At 38.6% G+C, this 19,513-nt stretch overlaps 1 protein-coding gene across 1 annotated transcript in view; it reads right to left on the bottom strand.

Annotated features, from left to right (window-relative positions):
• Positions 1–498: 498 nt before the first annotated feature.
• Positions 499–19,513, bottom strand: part of NNT (nicotinamide nucleotide transhydrogenase) — a 45,851-nt gene continuing 26,836 nt past the window's right edge. Inside the window, 6 exon segments of the mRNA XM_035889489.1 lie at positions 499–2,691; positions 3,949–4,064; positions 5,027–5,145; positions 13,566–13,647; positions 15,041–15,200; positions 19,473–19,513. The exon segment at positions 19,473–19,513 is cut by the window's right edge and continues 33 nt beyond it. Coding sequence (XP_035745382.1) covers positions 2,542–2,691; positions 3,949–4,064; positions 5,027–5,145; positions 13,566–13,647; positions 15,041–15,200; positions 19,473–19,513 — 668 coding nt within the window. The 3' untranslated portion in view covers positions 499–2,541.

The following is a 19,513-nucleotide window of genomic DNA, read 5'->3' as shown; positions in this document are numbered from 1 at the left end:
CAATTAACTTGGCCATCTTGTAGAACTACGTAACTAAGAACTGAAGCAAATTTATATGGTATCAGGCTCAAAAGGACAGGATTTATCTTGCACCTCAGCCAATGGAAAATTAAGTACTCAGCCAAGTCAGTTCTTACAGGGGTTTTTTTGCTTTTTTTTTTTTTCAGGTCAAAAAGGCAACACGTATTGGGATCAGCTGCTCTCAGAAGCTGTCTAACCCTCTTCATTTACTAGAAGAGCTCATAGTGAAGTTGCTACGGTCAAGTGGTATCAGTCATACCTAGAATGAGTATTTTAAAGAACCATCCAAACTGAAAAAAAGACAATAAATATGCCTATTTCACTGTGATTCCTTTTCACTACACTCTTCAATCTCAACATCTTTTTGGTGGCATTTTGATCTGCTAACTCCCAGAAAGAATCTCCGGCTACTTACCTACTCAGGAAACACAAGAGGAGTGAATAGAGACAGTGATCAGTAAAGAAAAATAACTGACTTTTATTAGCACTTCAACAGTTACCAGGTGTTCCATGGTAAAGCACAGTTTTAAAGATAACACTAGTACTCTGATCCAACATAACAGCGTGGTTGTATTTCCAAATACAAAGGAAAAGCCAAGCCTTATATTAGCTACTTATAAGCAGAGACATGTTGCATACCGCAGTTAGGTACTTCAAGTTTGACAAGACAAAAATTAATGCTTCAGGATATTAAATCCTTTCAAATCCCCTTTTTGCTTAGCTGGGAGGGAGAGGGAGAGAGGATTATTTCCTTGTATTTCCTCCTCTCCCATTTACCTCCCAATTTTTGCAGACCTAAAACAGTTGAAATCAAGAGGCCATGTACGCTACATTCAAGTATAGCTGCCGTGATGTTTTAAATCAAAATTTAATTACAAGTCTTTTCCTGCAGTGTACAACATATTAATGCTTACATGATAATTTTTATTTCAAATTATATAAAAGATTTGCAAAAAGTGTAGCTTCTTTCATACATTGTTACATTTCTTAATGCATTACCTGTTCAAAGTCTGTGTTTTAAGTGATCTTCACATGAAAACAGAGGTAGCTAAGTAGAAATACTATATTTTATATGAGGTCTCTCTACATGGTGTAATAAAAAATGTTTGTTCTATCAATCAAGATGGATTAATTTCAAGACTTACTTCATAATAGTTTGTCTTCCCCAGATACGAATGCTTTCTAACATAAGTACAGCTATTTCTATTTAGCCTTCGTCACCATGGACAGTTGCTACATCATTATGGCAACATGATAAATTCATTTTATTAGGCAAATATTTGAGTTCCACTCAAGTACACTTAACATAATAATAACAAAACAGCAATTTGTGTCATAATTTAATTTAATTCTTTGCTGAATTTATTGTGGGAATTTAACAGTGCTTTTAATTAGATTAGGGAGAAGTCAAATAATCAAAACACTGGATTTTAAGTTTGGTATGTTTCTGTGCTGTCCAAACAATAGCTTTTTTACTTAGAAAAATTCTAATGAACTCCAGCATCTTAAACATGTTCAAAAGTGCCTTTTCCAGCATCACAAAAATGTTAATTAAGAAATAATCACTAAATTTTAAAGTAGCAAATACATTTAAAAGTCTAAGTGAACATAAACTGAAACACTGTGGTCCAAATTCTGTGAACAGATCTGCCTGTGCAGAACTGGACCGTATCTTTTCCTCAGACGCTTAAAAAGGCAACAACTGGAAAAGATGAAGAATTTAGCAGCTGCTTAGAACAGTTAAGCAGTGCAAGTGTACATTTCCTTGTCAGGCTTGAAGATCACTTGGTAGGTCCCTGAAATCCTGTGTTTCATTTTATATAATGTAAGCGGGCACTACAAAAAAGTGGAACTGTATTTTAAAGAAAAGTAACTTTCCCCAAATGTCCCTGATTCACAGCATCCATACAATCCACAAAAGAAATAGTTCAATTTTTCTATAGAAATGTAACAGAACATTATGTTTAGAATCTCAAATCATGTGAGCATTTATTTGCACCTGCTTGCATCTGTTTTTAATTTTGCCTTTAAGTTTTGACGAAATAAATACTTGTTTTGTCCATACTGGCCAAAGAACAGCTTTGATGATAAGACAGAAGACAATTTTGATCTTAAAGGTCTTTTCCAACCTGAACAATTCTATGATTCTATGAATTTTGGCACAGTATTTTTTTAGTGAATTTCCATGACAGAAGTGCAGAGAGTTAGGAGGAGGAAGCCAGTAACTACTTAAAGATGACCATGAGTTACTAGTTCCTGCTTCTAACAGCTCAGTGTTAACCTTAAAAAGCACATTTTCGTTCTTTAATGCATTGCCTCATAGGAGATTTAGTTTGAAGGGCTAATGTGCCTTTCATAAAAGCCTAGCTTCCCTGACTGAACTACATCTCCTAGGAGTCAATGCAGTCTTCTCCAAACGCTGTCTGCATTATGAGAGTAAGAGATTCTTCTAACTCTTGTTTTTCATGACCTCTGTGACAAAACTGTAGTCGCAATCATGAGTGTAATATAAATCAGTGTTTAGCTTTGATACGATTCTCTGACTTTGGCCTGCAGGGCATCACAAGTCTTCTTAGCATCTCCCAACAACATGGCAGTATTGGGTTTGTAGAAGATTGGATTGTCCACTGCTGCATAACCAACTCCCAGAGATCTCTTCATTACAATGACCTGCACATAGAGAGTTCATGTTTGAAACAGCAAACACCAACCACCATCACCCCTCAACAAAGACAACACAGAACCAACCTCCACAAACAATGGGAGGGGAAATCCCTGGCCAAAATAGGCCACAAAATAGGCTTACTGCTACAAAAATGTATTTTAATATAGCAGACAAATTGATATCAGGCCAATTTCAGAAACATTTTATTATTAAACACAATAATGCATGTCAGATCAAGAGACTGTGGACATTACACATGTATATGCTTTTACTTTATTCCATGTAATAAAGTCAAAGCAAGATGGGCACTGATGATTATAACATAGAAGGTTTTTTAGGGTTTTTTATTTTTGAACCCAATTCCCTGACAGCAACGCAATTCAGATGAGCATTCACGTCAATACTTGGTGCAATGCTCTCTGGTACTTCTCCATACTTACTCTGTATAACTTCATACATGTGATTCACAAAAAAAAGAAAAAATCTTAAAATAAATTTCAGCCAGTTTTAGCTATTATATGTCACATTAGTTAAACACTGCATCTTCAGCAGAGAAACTGTTACCAACTTCAACTATGTACACATTTATTTCTCAGATTGCAACACATAGCTACACACAAACCGCTGGTAAGTGTAAGTGACTATGACCCTCTGTCTGAGCAGCTAACACACAGAAGAACTGAGGCTACGACGGGTTTCAGAACAAGAGATCAAAGATTTCAGCTCAAGGAAACTCAAGTATATGTACTTTACATCAGACAATGTTGCTTTCAAAGATCAAAACTGGTGAGGAAACTAAACTGTCAGTTCAATCTGGTCAGACTAAGCTCTCTACTCAATCCAGCCACTCGTTGATTTTTTTTTTTTTAATTTAAGCGTATTATTAATTTTTGTATTTCCACCTCAATATTGAAGTTGTCAATCAAACTTGCTATAAACTTAAAAAAGCAAGTATTTGTACAGAAATGCTTCAGGGCTGCAGATGCAAGAAGAACATAGTTTATTCTAACATTTTTAGTAGAAGCACTACCATTGGCCTTTTCTACTGCAGTCATCATTAGTCTCACTAAAGTACTTGCTGATGATGACAAAATCATGAACAGTGCATCACACTTGCAAAGTACTGACTTGTTGGACACCTTGCAGAAAAGCTTTTCATGGAAACCGGAAGAGTAGGAGAATCTTGCTAGCTTTTCCTATAAACCATGTTTTTAAAAACGTACTACCTAAGGTAGGTGCTAACACAGCTCTGTTAATCTCACCTGTTTGGACTTCCAGACCTCAAGAACTGGCATTCCAGCTATGATAGAGTTCGGATCTTCCTGAGCTGCTGAATTAACTGTGTCATTTGCACCAATTACAAGGACCAAGTCAGTTTCTGCAGCAAGACAAAGAAAATAAAGCTGACGAAAAATCATCTGAAACCTGAACACTGAAGCTGATGTACGTTTTTGTGTTAAATCTGATCTTTTGAGGCAAAAGAACCCCTTATGGTAAGCCTACACAAATATTTATGGGGACTTCCTTCACGATATTTTACAAACTTACCAGGCAAGTTATATATGAGAGTCCCAAGTGTGCTACCAACTACCTCCAGCAAACTGCAAACATCTACAACCACATTCCAAGGGACTCATTAGACCACTCTGACACACAAAAGTTAAATTATTTGGCATTTAACTGTGGTTTCATTCACACATAATATCATCACCTTCAAATTTCTTTATTCCTGGCTTTTCCTTTGAATATTCTTTAAAAAAAACTTTTACCAGCAACTTTATGATTTTTAAATAAAGATGTCAGAAAGCAAGACGTCTGTACAATGCTATACTGGTCTGCAAGACATGACAAGGTCAAGTCATCCACAACACCTGATCTAAAGAAGTAACAGTAGTTTTCCTGTATGGAGCAGTAACAGTGATAAAAAAGATACAGGATTTGTCATTTATTTCACAGCTACAAGCAATTAAAAAAAAAACCTGTTCTCTTGGTTCTGGAGGGAACAAGTTTCACAGGCCTTTCAGTATCTACTCTTTTCTGTACTTCTGCATTCAATATCTTTGCTTTACCTGTCTGTGCTCTCTGCTTCTCAGTTTTCTGCTTCTGAGTCAGGCTATTTCTTGTATTCCTCTGTGCTCACTTGCCATCAGCTGGGAGAGCACTCAGATTGCAAGAGAAAGAGATCTGCTCCTCTACAGTGGTATCACAACAGGCACAAAGAGAAACTGAATGGCCTGAGCGAAATTTTCTATTTTTAAAATCCTTGTGCAATGTAGAAACAGAACAAAAATTGACAAGATCAAATCCAATCTACTGGAAACTTATAGCTCACATGCTAACCTGGGAAGTCTTCGTTGATCTCATCCATTTCCAGCACAATATCATAAGGAACACCAGCTTCTGCGAGGAGGACATTCAACTGACCAGGCATACGGCCAGCCACAGGGTGAATACCAAACCTAACAGGAAAGAAAGTCCAACCCCATTAATACATACTGAACACACTGTTTTATACAGTAAAATTGCCATCTACGACCTACAAGGCTGAGAAGTTCTTAAGCATAAGCACACATGGGAATTAATACCTTAACAATAGCGTAATTACTTTTCTAGTCTTGCACGGAAGTGAGTGGGTGGGAAAGGCCCATAGATTTGACTCTTTACGTGGAGAGCAGCTGTTCCTTTTCTGCAAAGTCAGAAGTATGACTGACCCAACAGATATGCATAAGAACATCCTCATTTCCCAGGAAAACTAAAAAACCTAGGAGCACATTTGCAATCCATCCATCAAAAGAAGACACTCTCAGAAAGTTGTTGCCCCTGCAAAACGGCTTTGGAGAGCCTGCTGGACACTTCTAGTGACAACACTGAAGGAACTTGTGGCCAGAAATGTCTGGGAAGACATCACTGCAAGATGGGCCAACCAAGTAAATATTCCATGTAGCAATAGCTTATACCAACAAGCTTTTCTTCAACTACTCTTGAAAGTAATAGCACAATCTGACAATTTTCTCTGGCTACAATCACCAGGCTGAGCCACATCACACAGAGCAAGCATTCATGTCCACCTTCCAAGCACTACCATATTTAAAACCTTGTGACACATAGCTTTGGTTTTCATTAATAAGCCTTTTTGCTGCAAAATCACCACCCACATTAATATGCTTTGCAGGTTCCTTACACCACTGAACAGTGAAAGCATCACAGAGTAGATGAACTGGCCACAATATAACACTCTTAATGAGAAGGCCAAAAGGCTGTGCAGCCTTCTGAAGCAAAACCACTCCTAGACCTATAAATGCCCTGGAAAATGACCTTATTGACTCAGGTATCTCTAGATCACGCATGGTTATCAGTCTAACACTCCAACAGAAAAATTAGCAGGAACTCTACTTCAAGCACAAGATAATGCTTTGCTGAATTAAGTTAACATGCCACTTTCTTCTTATGATTCATCTTTGGAAGGAAAAAAAAAAAAAAAGGTGGAGTGAGAAGGTGGAAAGCCAAGAAGCTATACCAGTTTAAGCATAACAATTTACAAAACATTTTCAAAACATCTCAAAACCAACTTAGAAAAAATACACTGCTTCTGAGTTACTAAAAATTCAGACACACACAGGGTGGGGGTGGGGGGGGAGGGAGGGAGGAGGGAATGTGTTAAGGCATGCATGCAGTTCTGTAAGAGTGAAAACGTGACAAAATTCAGAATGGAGATGTTGAACGAGTTTAGCTGCAACTCCCAAAGGCATATTTTGGTTAGAAGCAAATCCATTTCTTGTGGGTAGATTGTACTCTTCTGCTCATGTACGACCCCCGAATAAACTAGACTGATCAATGTCTACTGTCCTGCGCATTTTCTGTCTTTCCAGCTCTGGAGCTATCACCAAATGTAACGCTGACTCAAGCACACCAGAAATGCCTCAGATGAATGTTGTATATAGGTGAAGTTAAATGTTTAATAAGGAAGTCTGTATGTACTTTGGAAGAGACAGAAAATACCCAAGAGAAAACTGTAAATTCTTGGATTTCTGAGCAGAAATCCAAGTGAGTCAGGAATGCAATAAAAGGACTTGAGACTTTTTCAGAAAGGAGGGAAAGACTGATAAATCAACTTGCCGTGACAAAGGGACTGTCACATATTTCTGTTTTCAAATCCACTGCAATGGAAGTGGATAACACAACCCTGATGGTCCACAAGTCCAGTCAGCACAGATCACTTGTGAATTTAACATTGTACAAATACACCCTTAAAAGGGCAACTGAGCACTCCATCAGCAAGACAACATTAAGACAATGCAAAGATGAGACAACTGGAACTCTAGAAACAAAAGTAAGGACATACAATTAATCCACATGATACTAGATATACCACAGTTTTAAGCTCTAGGTCAAGCAGCGGGGTAAAAGCTAGCTTTAAAAGGAATGCTTTTAAAGAAACAAAGCAAATAGACTGTATTCAGCTAGTAAACATTTGGGATCCTGTTGCAAAGGGTAATACCTAGAATCAGAAAGAGGAGAGCAAATATACAGGACAAAACATTAACAGCTCACGTTTCAGACCACTCACTCAGTAATAAAAGCCATGTGTAGTACTGCAGCTAATCCTAAAGTGTACCACATTCAAATCACTTGCAGTACAGTAGGAGAACTCTTATTCTGAAGTACACTTGAGAAAATCCATCACTCCTCTGGCAGTGAAAATAGATTTTCCAACAAAATTCTCTTTTGTTTCTAATAAAATTATTTGAGCGTCTTTGTGACCAAAGCTGTTTTGGCAATACACAAAACAAAATACTCGTGAGGTTTCTATTAAATACTATATACACATACAATCTTATTTCAAGGGCTGGAAAGCCAAAACTTAAGCTGCCAAGAGAATAAATTTCACCTTTGACTTCACTATTCCTGGCAAGAGGCAAAGAAAGAAGAAAAGAAAGGGACAAATTATCTTTGTTCAGGAAGAGTTATGGCATCAACCATCAGTAGTTAGAGACTTCTGACAGACTCTGCTTGAAACCACATACTGTGTACTCACAAAGTTTGAGAAGGCTGCTCATACAAAAGCTTTTTGGACAAATATTGAAGTGACTCCCAGAAGTCTGCTTCTAAGAGCCTGTTAACCAAATATGACAGTACGCTGCCAATACCTCTTGAAACTGCATGTTCAAGTGTGTCAGAAAGAATCATTAAGAATATGTGCCTCTTTAAGGCTTTCATTATTTCACAAGATCTACATATATCTGGAGTGAAATTAGCCTGCCCAACTGAAAGCAGAATTCAGGTAAGCATGGATAGCCCAAATCCCTGATTGTTCAGGGCTAATAAGAGCTGTGTACAGAATCATAGAATCATTAAGGTTGGAATAGACCTCCAAGTCCAACTGTCAACCCAACACCACCATGCCTACTAAACCATGTCCTGAAGTGCCACGTCTACATGGTTTTTGAACACCTCCAGGGATGGTGACTTGGCCAGCTCTCTGGGCAGCCCATTCCAATGCTTGACAACCCTTTCAGTGAAGATATTTTTCCCATTATCCAGTCTAAACCTCCCCTGGCGCAACTTGAGGCCATTTACTCTTGTCCTATTATTTGTTACTTGGGAGAGGAGACCGACCCCCACCTCGCTACAGCCTCCTTTCAGGCAGTTGTAGAGGGAGATAAGGTCTCCCCTCAGCCTCCTCTTCTCCAGGCTAAATAACCCCAGTTCCCCTCACCAGCTTCGTTGACCTTCAATGGACATGGTTCAGCACCTCAATGTCATTCTTGTAGTGACAGGCCAAAAACTGAACACAGTATTCGAGGTGCGGCCTCACCAGTGCGGAGTACAGGGGGACAATCACTTCCCTACTCCTGCTGGCCACACTGCTTCTGATACAAGCCAGGATGCCACTGGTCTTCTTGGCCACCTGGGCACACTGCTGGCTCATATTCAGCCGGCTGTCAACTAGTACCCCTAGATCCCTCTCTGCCATGCAGCTCTCCAGCCACCCTTTTCCAAGCCTGTCACGTTGCATGGGGTTGTTGTGACCCAAGTGCAGGACCCAGCACTTGGTCTTGTTGAACCTCATACAGTTGGCCTCAGCCCATCGACCCAGCCTGTCCAGCTCCCTCTGTAGAGCGCCCCTACCCTCAAGCAGATCAGCACTTCCACCCAGCTTTGTGACTGAGGGTGAGCTCAATCCCCTCGCCCAGGTAATTGATAAAGATATTAAAAAAGACCGGCCCCAGAACTGAGCCATGGGGAACACCATTTGTGACTGGCCACCAACTGGATTTAACTCTGTTGACCACAACTGTCTGGGCTCAGCCAGCCAGCCAGTTTTTTTACCCAGTGAAGGGTACACCTTTCTAAGCCATGAGACACCAGCTTCTCTAGTGGAATGTTGTGGAAAACAGTGTCAAAGTCTTTACTAAATTCTGGGTAAACAACATCCACAGCCTTTCCCTCATCCACTAGGCGGGTCACCTAGTCATAGAATGAGATCAGGTTGGTCAAGCAGGACTTGCCTTTCATGAACCCATGCTGACTGAACCTGATCTCCTGGTTGTCCTGCACAAGCCTAGTTAGTGCACTCAAGGTGAACTGCTCCATAACCTTTCCCTAAACAGCATGACTACCAGGTAAGGGTACTGAGCCTTTTTAATCAGTCTCTTTCAGATACTTTTTAGCTTTAGAAAGACAACACAGCACATTGAAAAATTAGTTCCTGTTTTGAACCTTTTCTTGTAATACGGAGTGCAAAATTTTCTTTTAAATTTAGACTAAAAATCTAAAACTCCTGACATACATGTCATATCTAGGACACCACTTTCAGCACAGAACGCATTTAAATTCGGGATGAAAAAAGTTACTTGAAGTAGTATGAAGTTAATTATAGTAGTGTGAACAAGACAACTATTGCCTGAAAAATTACTGAAAAATCTCAGAATGGAAATTACTTTTTATACAGTTCATAAAGTCACCATCTGTCCTTATTACAACTGGCTAGATAACATTCTTGTAATCAATACTGGAAAAACTAGCACCTACCTAACCCAATGCAGAAGTGTTTCAAGATCACTTCATCCGTGTAAAGATAGGATTTCTGTCATTATGCCAAATGTGGACAGAGTGATGTAAGTAAGTAACATCTGGCTGGTGCCTAATTTAGCTTACTCAACACTTCAGAAGCCATACATAGAGAATAATTTGCCCAAGGGTTTTGCCTCACATCCTCTTCCCTTCCTCCCCCCTCACTTTATTTGTGTTTTGACACCTCTCCATCCCTATCTTCAGTACAGACAACAATCTGTTATTCAATGTAACAGGAAAGGAAAAAAAGAAAAAACCTAGATGAACTGAGAAGTGGATCATTCAGATATTCCACAGCTTGAATCGTGCGATGTACAACAGTTGCAGTGTAGCACAACTTGGAAGGATCACAGTATAATAATCACACATAGAGGACTATGTAGATTGCTTGCATTAAAACACATAACCAGCTTAGCTAGTTTAAGCCTCATAACATGCCTGAGGCAACAACATGGCCCCAGAAACAGTACTTCAGCATGGAGTAAGCTCAGTGGCCCTGCTGGGGTCAAGTCAGTTAAATTTCAACTGAATTAAATTAGTTAAATTAAGCATATTTAAAGTGAGGGTTGGTACTGTCTTGAATTTCCAACCACTATCGTTTATCACAGCAGGGGCAAGAGCCAAATACATGGCATGGACCTTAGCTCAATGCAGTAACCCTCCCAAGAAACCAACTGCAGGGAAGAAAGGAGACCCTGCCTCCACAAAGCATCACAAACTGACCTAGTAAGATCACCAGGCGCTGAGCTGACCCATATGGAACCAATGGCATACCTACAATACACCTCCCTCACCCCCCCTGCCAGAAGCATGCAGCTACACCTATTAGAACAATGGAGAGAAAAAACAGAACCCTGAAATGCATTTGTTTAGGGCTCAGCCATAGGGGTAACAATAAAAATTAAAAAATGCAGGTCCAACACTAAGTCCATGCCATCACATTTCAAAAAAAATGTAAGAAACCTGTTGTTTCCATGCACTCAAAAGTAATTAGATTCTCCAGAATCAGAAGACAGAAATCCAAGTCCTTCAAGATAGCCACTTACAAAAATCAGGTTAAAAAAAACCCCAAAACACTAAACGTATTAGCAACTAATTTGAAAGGCTGTTAAAAAGGTTATCTGCATTTCTTTCAACTATGAGAGTTACCAGAAAAGCACCATATTTAATTATGGGTTAGATTTTAAAAGTCTACAAAGCACAATTTTAAGAGCCCTTTCACCCTGCAATACATTTTTCTCATCAAGAATTTCTTACTATGTAGGAAAACAAAACACACAGATAGAAAACGTCTTAGGAATGTCATACTGTGGCAAAAGCTAAGACCGTTAACTTGATGTGGACATGGCAGCATCAGTTACCCATGCACATGTGAGAATTTATAGGGTTTTAAACTGTATTAAAATACTATGGAATAATTATGTACCTATACCTAGAATTACTATAGAATATAATTTAATTACACAGAATAAATCAGAATTTCACAACTAGGGGCCTACAAACAACACAGCATGTGGCTAAAGAACTTCGGTAAGGCAAGAACTTTCAACAATTTACTCAGTTTTAATTTGGCAGAAATACAACACCAGTTGTAGAACAAGCATTTCTTCTCCAAGGCCAATGGATTCTGGGGACTACAGGATCTAGCCTATGAAAAGTTTTGTTGTTTTACCCATCCATAACAAGGGAAAGCTATAACGAAGGCTCAGCAATATCCAGCTTTCTATGTGATCCTACTAATGCATTAAAGATGCCATCTGCTGCAAGACCATCTCAAGTAAGTGATGATGTTAGCTATGCAATTCAATAACTAAAACAGTCTGAAGTTTCCAAACTCTCCCGAACTTCTAAATTTAAACCCTAGTCAAAGGTCATGCATCATGTTATATAATCTGCCCTCTTCACTGAGAATGTTATGGCTATAGGCAAAGTAAATTAAAACAACAGCTTCTCTGGATCAATTGTGAGCCATGAAGCAAAAAAAAGACCATATGACAGACACAATTTTTCTTGGCACGGTATGGGCATTACAAATTGATGACAATCATATGTCCATGCTGGCACCCCTCCACAGCGGATGTGTGAGAGTGTCACTACATCTGGATGGTGAGCGCACTAGGGTCCCGAGGCACTCCAGGCCTACTGAAACCAGAGGGACAGCAGCTGCACTCAATGAACACCGTGGGAGCTCCGCAAAGTGATGAAAGGCCTGAATTACCACAAACTGTAAATACAGATTTATTTCATTAAAATACTAGGTAACCACTGCAGTGATCCCTTCCTGAAACTGACTAATTTCAAGTGTAAGCCAGTTATTTCAAGGATTCTTTCACATTTCTCCCCTGCAAAGCCAACACAAAACTCAAAAGCAATAACCTTCTATATCACCAATGTTGATAAAAAATAAAGCTCATCCCCACAGCACTGAAATGAAAGCCAAAAAGCATAGGACACTGTCATCACACTAGCCAAGAAATGTTCTTTTGTCGCACAACGAATGGATATTCAAAACTTTTAGAGGCAAGGTAGACTGCAGATTTTTAACCTAAGAAGGGCATCTAACATTACAGTGTGGTTAATGCTTTTCAGTATTGTTTCAAGCATGCCAGTCAGAATTGGATGGCGTTATCTGTATTTTTTTTATATATACAAATGCTGCTGTGTAGTAGTAAGCATTATTTCTATTAAAGCAAGTCAGTAATCCCAGGAAAGAGGTAAGTCCCACATTTTTTGTGCAGGGGCTGCTACCTGATCTACTGTTCCACTTCATACCAGACTGACTCCAGCAAACACTTCTCCATACTGCAGGAGGCTCTCATTTCCTGCCTAGAAGTCTCAACTATTCCCATTGCACCCCTTTATTTCCCAATGGTTTCACAAGCAGAGAGGTCCATTTCCTTAGCAAATCAGGACTTAGAAAAAAAAAAAAGTAAAGCTATTTAGCCTAGTAAACAATCCCCCTTTCAAAAAATCCTAGAGGTTTCTCTAGGAGGCAATTCAAAACACTTAGTTTAGGCTTGTGCTCTCTCCCCATTGACTACAAGCATAAAGAAAAAATGCTTTCCCTGCACTGAAGACAGCTGTTGTGATCGCTCCTGACAGTAACATATTTCCACAAAGTGGTTGCTTTCACAGAGTTCTCCAACCTCCACCTTTAGAAAAGGCTCCCAACTGTTCTCTTGAACACAATACAAAAAGCTACATTGAAGTGTTATTTTTCAAAAAACTTCACTGCTTGTTTTGTAGAAAAGCACTATGCTATCCCAAGGCAGAACATAGGTATCTAAAGGAACTGTTACCTTTCAAAAGAGTAAGACTTTGTTGCTACAATAAAGAAGTATGAAATTTTAAAGCCTTTCTTTTTAAAATTAACTTCAGCATGACACAAAACAAAACCAAAACAACAAAACAACAAAAAATGATTCGCCAACTTTCTGGGGCCGCTTCCAAAATCAAATTTAATAAGAGTGTAATGGAGTAAGGGATCTTAACTCCCCAACATCAGTAAAAGGTAGATACATCTTTTACACAAAAGCATGAAATACTTTTACTGAAATACCTTGTGGAGTGAAAGGTAGAAATACCTTTTACACTAAAGTGTGGGATTTCTAGACATTCGGCTATGGGCTAATAGGGCTAGAGCATTCCTCCAGCTAGCATTTCTGGGAGAGGGAATGAGCATAATAATGACTGCTGAAAGAAAAATTAAATGAAAACACAGACTTGTAGGGGATTTTCAAAGAATGAAAGAAAAAAAAATAAACCAACAAACCTGTAATACTTTTCATCAAGGAAAAGTACTTACCTGACATTTTTCCCTTGTTCTCTCAACATCTTCACCAGATCAGCTATGGGGTACTGAGCTTTCGCTGCACACAAACCATAACCTGAAAGAATTTCCAAATTTTAAGCTATCTTTCTTCTTCAGTGCAGATACAATAGTTACAGACAATAAGTGTACTTCCCACACAAACAGAAGTTCTCATAATTAAAAATAAATAGACAAACAAGTAATATCTCTCTCTCTCTAAATATATATCTATCTCAGATGCTCATATATTCCCAGGAGAGTTTCAGCCTGACCACTGTAGTTCATCTCATATTTTTGGTCTCCTGACAGCTAACAGTGTAGTGGTTTGACCAGTCACACTACACAGTAACTTATTTCAGCTTCACAAAAGACAAGTGTTCCTTTCTTTATCAGAAAAGGATGTTTCAGACAGGTACACTGAAAAATTGATAAAGAGACTACTATCAGGTTACTTCACCACCATATCCTCAACAAAATTTTGGATTTGCATAATGCAAATCTTGTAGTTGAATATGGCTTTTAGCAGCAAGTTATCTTTTCAGTCTTTTTGACTGAATTAGGAGCAACAATACCCAGAAAGAAAATGCAGAATACAAATCACTAATAGTGTCAAGGTTTGACCACAGGAGGAAGGAGCAAACTCCTTGAAAATATTTGCAAGCTCTGGTGGAAACAAAGGTAACTTACCACATTAAACCCTACCTCACCAATGTTTTCATTTAAGCTGAAGCAAAACGAAAGACAACTTTGGGTTTTAGCATTCTTTCCATTTCACTGCTAAAATAAATTTAACACAATAGTTGTGCCATTCAGCTGAAGGAAAACAAGTTTTTTTGAGCTATTCCCTACCTGACCTCTCCTAACAGGGAACGTGCTATTGAACCATATGGGCCTACAGCCAACACAATAGTTTCAGGCAACTCAGGGGTTTGGTTTTCAGGGTTCTTTCTACTTTAGTTCCAGTATTTATTGTGTACTAACTAAGTTTTAGATAGTTTTCTGACTTTTTAAAATAAAACAACGCAGAATTGAGCAAGTAGTTGAGAGGCATAAACAAAACCCTCTCCTTCAGTAACTTAACAGGTATTTTGTTACTGGTACCACTGGTACTGTGGTAATGCACACTACAACAGCTGTACACAAAATTAACTGTAAACATAATTTACGAAAGACAGTCTTTGTCCTGAAAAATTTAAAACATAGATAAAAGGGACAAATTTTGAAGAGACACACACAAGGAAAAATAAAGTGGCATAGACATGTCTACACAGACAAATGATGACTGACCTGGGAACAAAACCAGATCGAACAGACCCAGTCAACATTTGACATGCTGCTGCTATGTTGCAACTGCAAGACAGGCTACAGTTTTTGGTTTGTTTTGGGTTTTTGTTCGGTTGGTTTTTTTTTTTTTTTTAAATAATACACATCCTCTGAACATCTTGCTATATGAGTCAGGAGTGTCTCACCTGGAGTAATAATAATATTATTGGCTTCCTTTATCATTTCAATTGCATTGTCCACATTGATTTCTGTGTGGGTTCCAGTAATTTCCATGGGCTTCCCACCAGCTGTTGACGTGGTACCATAGCCCCCGAGAATCACATTTGCAAGGGAACGGTTCATAGCCTGAAAGACAAGAGGGTTTTGATCAGCTGAAGATGAAATCCAAAAATAAAGGAAAGGAGATGTCCACAGATAAAACTTCTGAAAATATTAAAGCCTTCCTGACAAGAGTCTTCATTTGCTGTTTTTTCCTGCTCACAGCTCAAAACTTCTTAAAACAGGCTCCTTAAAACAGACAAAGATTAACATTACAGTAGCCAAACATCAGCTTCTATTGAATTGCATTACACATGTAATAAGAGAGCATCAGCATTTCCCCAAGACAAAGAACAAAACACAAATAGCAGATATTGGTCTCTTTTTGTTGTTAAGAGAGAGATATAAAAGACTGCATATTTGAGGACTTCTTTTTTTTTTTACATATACAGACATATACACACAATTTTTGCAAGTTATTTTCTTAGTTCTTGATCAATTCAACATGTAAGCAGAGAACTGCTATATGACAGCATGGAAACCACATAGCTCTTACAGGTAGTACAGAAGCAAAGCTCCTACAGCATCAAGACAGGAAAGAACACAACAAAGCTAAGCAGCCACACAAAACTAACCAAATGGTAACTCAAAACAAGTTGTAATGAACTGAAGGGGGCAATTAACTTACTCGCTGAGCACCAAAGAGGAATAAGAGATCTTAAACTAGAAGCTTTAAGAGGAGAACACATCCTGAAAATTTGGCTCCATTAGATACATAGCCAGGAAAAGCCACTGGCTAAATGCTTTCACTGGCATGTCTCCTTGTGAGTGTGGTCCCAAAGCAGTATCTGGAAATAGGCAAAACTTGTAATTGCAGTAAACAAAACTTTAGAAGCAGGAAAGGAATAGGATAAATTGCTTCTTTAATTAAACACGTGTGTCATACATCTGCTGTGCTAGCTCAGAATCCACAGCAAAATTTAAGAATGGATCTGGAGAGGCACACATACAAGAGAGAGGAAACACCCCCACAAAAGTATGCTTCCACATGTCCATTTTCCACTGCCATTTCAAACCATGCCAGCTCCACGGGTTTTTTGCTATAGCCTGAGAAGATATGCTATTCTGTGAAATTCATCACCTAGCAAATAAACACAACAAGGATGTTAGAAGGACTTCTGTTCATCCCGATAAATCATCACTGTTTCAGATACCGTAAGGAAGGCGCACAAATGCAGCAAAATCAGCATCTTTCTACTGTCTGCAGTAGGCAGTAGTTCTTATCCTCTAAGAACACCCTGCCTTTGACGATATATCTCAGTATCAATCCATCAAACACAAAACCAAGACTACTTAGTATACTACTGCAATTAAGTGTCGGGTAAGACAGCCTAAACAGAAGAATATCCTTTTCAGATGTTGCACAAGCTAAGCTTAGAAGCCACAAAGCACTTTCTACGTATATCTAAATCAAAAGACAACAGTAAGACCAAGCCAAAGGAAAAAAAAAGTTCAAATACTATTAGGAGTCTGAGAATCCACACAAAGCAAGCATGAGATTGAAGAACCCTTGCCTGGCTCCGCAAGAAAGAGCTGAGGAAAGAGGAGGGAAGTCTGGCAAAAAAAAAAAAAATGTGGGTGGTACAGAAAGCTTCAAAATGAGCCAAGACCTCATCAAGCAACAATTAAACAGTGCAGCTAAGACCTACTCAGCACATGGACAGTGCGGAAACTCTTCTATAACCTCTTTCACCTTCTTTACCACCACAGACTACAAACACATGAATAGAGTGCAGACTTCACCATTCACAGATGGTGATCCAACCACCAGCAAAAAGCCGTCTCTGCTGCGCATACACAGGTGATGCTGGCCAGGAGCTTACAGCCCAAGGAAAACCAAACCCTTGATCCCCAAGAACTCCAAGTCCTTCCACTGTGCCTACAGAAACCACACAGCTAGTATAGGTGATGGGCCAGCATACAGTTTGTAAGACTAATACAATTTGTCCCTTCTCTTGCTGTTTCATCACCCCAATTAATGGTTCCTCTTCAACCTCAAGAATTTCCCTCATCCCTAGGCACACTGATTCTAATACTACAGTTGCAATCAGCAAGCATTCACTCTGGGGAGAAAAAAAAAAAAAAAAAGGGAGGACATGCTAATACAATCAAGCGTTCTAAAGACGACTCACTGTGTTAGTGTTTTAAAAGAAGTCACAATTCACAGGATGAGTGAACATTACAGGCCCTTGCTTTTTTTCTTTGGAAGTTAAATTCTTTGTCAAGTTAACTCCTTAACTCACCCTGCTAATAGGCACATAAGTGGGATGGGTGGAAAATCAAGCACATACAAGTGCAAAAACTAAGTAGTTACCTGAATACATGTTGACCAATTTTATCAACTCAAGCTGTAAGAGATACCTGTATAGGCTTTGGGTGATTAAGCTGCAGTTTTATCAAAAAAAGTAATTGGAAAATTTGCAAAAATAAGGTTTCAACCATTAAGATGTTTCCACAAACACCTTCTCATCTGTTCTACGTAAGCTTCAATAAACATACTGCTTTGGATGGAAGTCATATGGGAGTCAGGGCAGGGGGGGAGGAAGGGAAAACTGTTGTTTCATTAGCACAGGTTGCAAGAGCCTGAAGCAGGGTTTATTGAAATACTTGAGCATTTCTTCTCCTGAAATGCAGCTTCAAGACAATGATACCAAATTCCCCAATTATAACAGTGCTTTTAAAATTAATTATTTCCATTAAAGGAAGTAAAGCAGAAAAGAAAAATGCTAGGCTAGAAACAAGTTATTCTGCTTATTGTGCAGAAATCACACAAAATTTACTGGCTGATCCACTTTAATTGTCTAAGCTTATGTAAAGCAGCACAAGTTTTCTAGAATACAACCTCAAAAACTAAACTTCCTGAAATTTGACAAATACATAGAGGAAAGCCACTCTGTCACTGCGTAACTATTTTGCTAATTACTTCCCCAGGCTACCTATTTACCTAGATTCCTCCAACCAACAACTGCAAGTGTCTCGAAACTCTCTGTGAAGGCTGAGAGGAGCTAGCAATAAAGTAAATTTTAGAAAAGGACGGGGATAGTAAAAGAAAAGTGAAGGTATAGAGTGACTATGCCTACTAGTAAACATGTACCCAATAGATCGCATGTTCACCAAAGATCAAATTCTTGTTAAATCTTAAAGAACATACTTGTAATATCTGTGTGCCCATAAGCATCATCTTTCTACTGATATGGACTAAATTTCTGACAGTATACAAATACATAAGCATATATATATCTGTATATAAAAAGATGTCACATGAGCCACATTATCTGATTTCTTTTTGATAAGGAGATACAAAATGTTCAAGAAAGAACAAGATTCTTTAAAATTCATACCTGGGATTGTTCATTTGAACTCACCTCCACAAAGCTGCACAGAAGTATTTTACACTTTTCTGAAATTGTTCCTCAAGAGAGATTAAAATGAATGATACTGAACATTCCTAACATGGTAACAACACTTTCAAATCAGCAGAGACAAAGTAAAAGAAGACAGCCAGGGCTGACCATAGAAAAACATCAGGACAGGAGAACAACAACACTAATCATACAAGACACAAGAGCAGAAATGAAACTGAACTATACAACACAGAACCAAGAGGTTGGCAGCTGTTGCACTGTGAACAGTTTTCTTTAAGCTATTACCTCTCCATCTCTGAAAACAAAAAGGAGACAGACATGGGGAAAACAAGAGACTTTTGTAAAAATGTTGCAGAGAAAAAGGAGACCATTACTAATAATGCAATAGGATTTACACAGCGCTGAAGCTCAAGTTTGCTCTGACACAGATGTATCAGCAATACATTAATGCAAGCCTGCTGCCACCCTGTGGTACTTCAAAGTAGCTGCTCTGAAAGTAGCACACTTTCCTACACTCGAAGGAAAAAACAACTCTGAATTAGCCAATAGAAACAAACTTTTTTTTTTTTAAAAGAAACTCACTGCTTAAAGTATTTCTTACTGTTAAGTTTTAAATTTAGGTTAAGTTTAAGAACTCTGCAGAGTGATATGACTAAAAAAAAAAAAAAAAAGCACAAGTAATCATACCTATTTGAGCCCAGATTCAAACCCTCAATGCCCAAGTCAATGCAAACACTTTCCTCAGTTTTGAAGTATGTATCTCTCCAAACCAAGGAGATATGACTGACACCTACTCCAACAGTTTCAATCAAGAATTTTCTAGTCTGTAAACAGCTAGCAGTTTGGTCTTCCGATTGCTTATCTTCCTAGCAAACATGCTGAATAAGGTTTTTCATTACTTGGAAAACAAGCACAGTTTCTGCTGACTTCTTACCACACACATGATGTAAGAGAGGATGGCCCCAGAGGAACCAA

Source organism: Egretta garzetta, unplaced genomic scaffold (assembly GCF_000687185.1).
Source record: "Egretta garzetta isolate BGI_Z169 unplaced genomic scaffold, ASM68718v1 scaffold712, whole genome shotgun sequence".
Classification (NCBI taxonomy): domain Eukaryota; kingdom Metazoa; phylum Chordata; class Aves; order Pelecaniformes; family Ardeidae; genus Egretta; species Egretta garzetta.
Note: the sequence above shows the minus strand (reverse complement) of the source record. Positions and strands in the feature narration are given on the sequence as shown.